Consider the following 6,220-nt stretch of genomic DNA (forward strand, 5'->3'; position numbering starts at 1 on the left):
TTGTGTGCAGTCTAGAGCACATTTCAACCAACACAACAACACTGGACAAAAGTCGGCCGATCGGTCGGCCAACAATCGGTGCGTGTGTTCGGGGCTTAACTGGCTGAATCACCAGGTGAAAATAGAAGAAAAACGCCTAGAAAGGGAACTTATACAGCCATCACATCTACGAATTGATAAGCTGCAATATAATAATGTTTTCTTTTGGGTTTAATACTGCATTAATGTCCAATCTATATATACACCTTTGTGTCTTTCATGCAAGTGCATTCATAATACTCTAGTCCATTCCTTCCATCTTCCTTTCATAGCAGGTAAACCTTTTTTGATATGCATTTTTACTAATATATAAAGGAAGTTGTTGTTAAAAAAGATAAAAAAGATCCTACCTGCATTTAAATAAATACAGGCCAACTGTACTTTTTACAACCCTTGTCTCTTAGGAGTCAGGACAGTACACAATTACCCATTTGACCAATTAAAATAATAAGTGTTTTGACGGTACAGTTGGTATTGGACTTTTAAATATAATTTGCATAAGATAGGTCTGTCACTTTTTTTCTATCAGGATCTTCCTTTTAATGTGTAAATTCATGTTTAGCTGTTACCAAATTGCCATATATTATATTTTAATTTATATATCTTACATTCATTGCATATTAAATTAGTGTTACCAAAACCATCTAACATGGACCACTAAAGCTGGCCATACACATTACAATCTGAATGTGCACTCTGTTTTATATTTACCAAAAACAATGCAATGTGAGGTCTTACCTGAGTGGATATACATAGATGCTGGAAAATGAAATAGTGGATAGTAATGTATGTAGCCAGCATAGATATAGTAAGGTATTTACAGTAGTTCCTTCACGTCTCTAGATAGTTCTCTGACAATGCAATCAATACTGCTGTTTGCATGTGCCTCCGTGATCCACACCACCTTCCTATCACACTGCCACTCACCAGACATGCTTATCATAGCGCAACCAGGCTTTAATGTTTAAAATGTGGCGGCCCCTGCAGAATTTTTTTGCTACGCCCAACTGTACCAATGGGTCGTCTTTGCTGGTATGCAACTCCTCCTACCCTTTCCAAAAAACACTCTTTGAACATCCCTGCCTTCATTCTCCCAGCGCCCCATGTGCCATGTTGAAGATTTACTGCGGTGGGAACATGATCTGGCGACCTCTTTTTATCCAGGGGACTGGAACAAAGCCTGGTCCTCCATTGCTAAGTGCTCCTTCAACACGGCTGCTCTAGAAGCTGCATACAAGGTTCTTCTACAGTGGTACTGGGTCCTGGGCCGGATAGGGAGCTCAAAACCATCCTATAGCGACCAGTGTTTCAGAAGTTGTGGCCAATGAGGGGATATTGTACACATCTGGTGGTCCTGTCCCTGCCTCACTGGGTTCTGATCCAGGGTATTTGGGCTTTTACTGATCCTTGTTCCATGTACCCATACACAAGGATGCCAAAATTGCCTTGCTGCACTGCCCGATCCAGGGACTGTTCTCATACCAACAAAAGATGGCATCTTCTCTATTTATAGCTGCTAAATGGGTAATAGCCAGAGCTTGGAAGAAACTAACTGTTCCGTTTGCCATGGTGAAGATTATTTTTGCCGACCTTATGATGAATGAGAAAATGTCAGATATCCTAAATGATTTCCACCCTAAATTCCTCAAAATATGGTCATCCTGGTGGTTGATACCTAGGGCCATACCAGTTTTTTTAAACGTATGGGATTTTTTGGTTTAGCAGCAGGGGTAATAAAAAAATATATATATTCCTTTTTTATCAGAATTTTTTAGCAATCTTTGTGTTCCATATTATGCTATGGTAGTTTAATGGCACAGAGCTGCTCTGTGATACAAAGTTATGCTTTGCTACTATGTGGCGCATGTAAAGGTATTATTAAAATGTATAAACTACTAACTGTAGTAATCGTGTAGCTAATAGTGCTTACAACTAAGGGTCCTTTCACACGAACGATCCGATCAGATCCGCCTGTCAGTTTTTCAGGCGGATCTGATCGGATCCTCCATGCATCCCTATGGGGCAGCGGATGTCAGCGGTGACATGTCCGCTGACACCCGCTGCCATCCGCATCCGATCCTGTCCGTGAAATCCGGACGGATGGAAACCCTATTTTCCATCCGTCCAGGAGATCGGATCAGATGGGATCGGATGAGAGCAGACAGGCGGTCCGTTCTCATCCGATCCCCCATAAAGATGCATGGGGCTCTGACACCACTGTGTGCGGAGACTGAGCTGTCATCCGCCGATCCCCGCTGAGCAGAGAACGGACCTCAGCGCAGCGTGTATAAGGAGCTTAAAGAAGCTGCTTAGGTAAGCCGCTAAAATTCTTCACCATTACAGAAAAAGACCAGTTGAATGTGGCTAACCACTGCTAGCTAAACAATGACTTGGATAAAGAATCTTTGCAGACATACTAACTGTATATTTTTCTTTTGTAGGCTTTTTGCTGGGTTATGGATTTTGATCCTTGCTGGATTTCTTAGGGTAAGCTTCACTTGTAAGAAAACAAAGCTGGGAGGGGGGGGGGTGAGATGAGTGGCTTTGACAGGTTTTTTGCTGGTGTTTAGGGGGAAAAATTAACATTTGGGGCAGATTCTCAACTTGTGACATCAATGTTACACCCAACAGTGGTTTATGTGTAAGCATTTTGTCTATTTTTTATGAAAGCCGAACTCCTTTTTTTTACTGATCTTTAGGCTAGAGACTTCCCATCCTGCTTTTAGAACAAAATCAAGTCGGACTGAGCGCTGCTCAGCCATTTACAGGAAGCTTTGTATTTTCTGAATTAATACAAGGCTTTCTCTGATTGTGCTGTCATCCGTCTGCCTCTCCAACTCAGCCAATCTCCACAGCCAAGCAGAGGAAGCCTTGTATTCAAGTAGTAGTCATAAAATCCAAAGCCTCCTGTATATGGCTGAGCAGCACTTCTACTTTTGTTTCCAGAGTGAGACAGGAACACAGCGCTGTATGCTGTAAAATATTTTAAGATCTCTAAAACTTGAAGTTAGGCTTTAAGTATTAAACAGGTTGTAAACCTCTCAAAAAAAATAAATAAATAAAAACCTGAAAGGCATTGCATACTAGCTCATTATGAAATACTTACCTTAAAACGAAGCCCCCCCCCCCCCGCAGCGCCGCCCGCACAACACTTAACGGCCGACATGTTAACCCGTCTTCCATCTGGGTTCGCATCCTCCAGCCATCTGACTGGCCGGACCCACCATGTCACTTCCACGCATTGTGCACGGAAGCCGCCGTTCATGGCACAGGGCTCTGAAGGACAGCATGGGCGTTCCTTCAGAGCGCATGTGCCAGTGATGTCAATGGCTGCATGGAAAGTAAATATCTCCTAAATGGTGCAGGTTTAGGAGATATTTACAGTATTTATAGGTAAGCCTTATCAGGTTTACCTATAGGTTCAAGTTACAGAGGAAGCTTTACTTCCGCTTTTAAGCACCTTTTTATTGCTCCTTCCTGGGCTAGGCCATATTGTCAGTGTGTCTAAAAGTACTGTTAGGCTCCATTCACACCTGGGCGTTTTTGAGTGTTTTTCAGCTCCAAAAACGCTCAAAAAAAACACCTAAAAAAAACGCCTAAAAATTGCGGTAAAAAAATGCGCGAAAACGCTACGCTCAAGTGTGAATGCAGCCTTAGTATCACTTGATGTGCACCTTTCCTGACATAAGGGGCGATTATGACGAACAGTTTTGTAACTAGCCATGTTACTATACAATTTTAGGAGAGTATCTGACACAAACTTTTACATGGCCACTGAGAATTTTTGTAGGGGTTTATGAACCATCTGAATTTAAGCCCAAGAACATAAATGTTATATGTTGCAGCTTACAAGTCCTCAGATTTGGTAGCTGCATTAGTTTACTTTTCAGGCTAAGAATTTTTTCAGCAAATACATAAAATATCTGTTGCTCTTGCCAGAAATGCAGTGTCCTTGTTACGTTCTGTGAGATGAAACAATAATAATACAATAGTACCTCTTATTTGTGTAAACTATTAACCCCGTCATTCCCCATATAATGGAGACGAATAAAGGCTGAACAAAAAAGTCAAGCCCTAGTGGCTGCCTCAATAAATACAGCAGAGAGGGTACACAGTGGTCATTTGTAGGCTTGCCAGGTGAAAAAAGAAAGCAAGTGCAACCACCTCATCTACGGGCTACAATACATTAACTTCCTGTTTTTATGGGTTTAGATGCCCCTTGAAGATGACCCTTGGCAGTGTAATAGTTTGTTCTAGCCCACTGAAAATGTAGATAAAAATATAAAAAAGACACTTGAAACAGAAAAAAAAAAAGAATGAATGTACTTAATGATGTTAACACATGCATTCACGTCATACAATTAGTAAAATACAGTATTTATTGTGATGGCGGTCTCCTATTGGAAACATTTCCCCTCTATTCTTCTCCCGGTGACAAAGTTGTCACCAGGGAAAATAAAACAAAACACTGAACAGAGTTCTAGCCCTCCCTTTTAAAGTTTAAAAAATAAAAGTGTTTTTATAGCAATCCGTGTCCTCATTGAAGATTTTCTTTAACTTCCTGTCCTGGTGACAATGTTGCCACCAAGAAAAAGTCAGATGAATTCTCCCCAGTGGAACTCCATAGAGCAGAGGTATCCAAACCACAGCCCAAGGGCCAAGTCTGGCCTGTACAGGATTGCATCCATTCTGCAAGCTAGGATTGGGTTCTTCCTCTGATGCAGACATGATGTAATAGGGGAAGGGGGCTCTGATGGAGGACTTTGATGTAAGGGGGAATCTGATTGGACTCTAATGTGAGAGGGGGACTTCTAAGGCAAACTGATGTAAGGAGAGATTCTCATGTAAGGGAGTGGCTCCTAAGATGAACTCTGTAAGCGAGGCCTTATGGAGACCCTGAAGTAAGAGGTAACTCTGATAGGACTCTGATGGGGGGGGGGGGCTCTAATGGGGACCCTGGTATAAATAAGGACTCTGCTTTTGATTCCAAAAAAGATCCAATTAAAACATGTTAATTCATACATTATTGATTAATTTATAAAACTGATATTTTTTGACCGATTGATATTTGTAAAATGTGCATGTGGCCAGCCTACTGAGAAGTTTGGTGACCCCTGCCATAGAGCAGTAAGGCTGCATTCACACTTGAGCGTAGCGTTTTACCGCGATTTTTACGCCGTTTTTTTCAGGCGTTTTTGGAGGCAGGAATTGACATCTATCAAAAACGCTGGTAATCAGCCCAAAAAGAAGCTCGTGTACCTTTTTCAGCTACAGGCGTTTTGCAAAACGCTCAGATGTGAACAGGGGCCATTTAAATAAATGGGGTTTTACTTGTTGGGCGTTTTGGAACGTTTTTTTTTTTTTGCGTTTTTTGGAGCTGAAAAACACTCAAAAACGCCCAGGTGTGAATGGAGCCTAAAACGTTTTGGAGGGAGATGCACTTTTTTTTTTTTTTTTTTCTATTCGGTTTCCTTATTTTATGTTGTGAATAGTTGCCTAATTGTTTGTTTATTGCATCTGTGGTCATTGTTATGCTTACTCACTCTTTTTCTCTTTCATCAGTTTTTCATTTATAGTGAGACTATGGAGATCGTGTTAGCTGCTGGTGGAGCTTTGCTATTTTGTGGATTCATCATCTATGATACCCATCTGCTAATGCACAAATTGTCCCCAGAAGAGCACATTATCGCTTCCATCAACCTCTATCTTGATGTCATCAATCTCTTCCTTCACCTTTTACGCTTACTAGAAGCCATAAACAGAAAATAACCTACAGTACTCTTTTATTCTTAGAATGAAAACTTAATTCAAATAATGCAGTTTAATGATTCCATTCATATTTAGCCAAACATGCTGTTTTATCAGTGTTCTTCCTATAGAGGATATTTATTGCAGCTTTTATTTGGGTATTTCGGGTTAAAACAGACAAGATTGCACAAGCGTAGTAAACAAAGGAATTAAATGATATAATCTTTAAAGCATCAAAATGCAATCAACCTAGTTTCAGTTTATACCTCCTTTGCGGTTTTGCACTTTTCCTACTGCAGCTGTACTGCAATACAACTATATTCATGGCGGAGTGGAAATGATAATATAATAATTTTCTGCTGTTTTTATTCTGTTCTGATGTGTGAATAGCAGTATATTTCCCATCGTGTTTATTGGGCTTAATTTGCATAAT

At 40.7% G+C, this 6,220-nt stretch overlaps 1 protein-coding gene across 1 annotated transcript in view; it reads left to right on the forward strand.

The window, feature by feature from the left end:
- Nucleotides 1–5,978, forward strand: part of TMBIM4 (transmembrane BAX inhibitor motif containing 4) — a 29,885-nt gene extending 23,907 nt beyond the window's left edge. The window contains exons 6-7 of the mRNA XM_082252761.1: nt 2,481–2,526; nt 5,602–5,978. Of these exons, the coding sequence (XP_082108887.1) occupies nt 2,481–2,526; nt 5,602–5,808 (253 nt within the window). The 3' untranslated portion in view covers nt 5,809–5,978. The remainder of the gene's footprint in view (nt 1–2,480; nt 2,527–5,601) is intronic.
- The last annotated feature ends 242 nt before the right edge of the window (nt 5,979–6,220 follow it).

This window comes from Pelophylax lessonae, assembly GCF_965119305.1.
Source record: "Pelophylax lessonae genome assembly, chromosome: 4".
In the NCBI taxonomy this organism is placed as follows: Eukaryota; Metazoa; Chordata; class Amphibia; order Anura; family Ranidae; genus Pelophylax; species Pelophylax lessonae.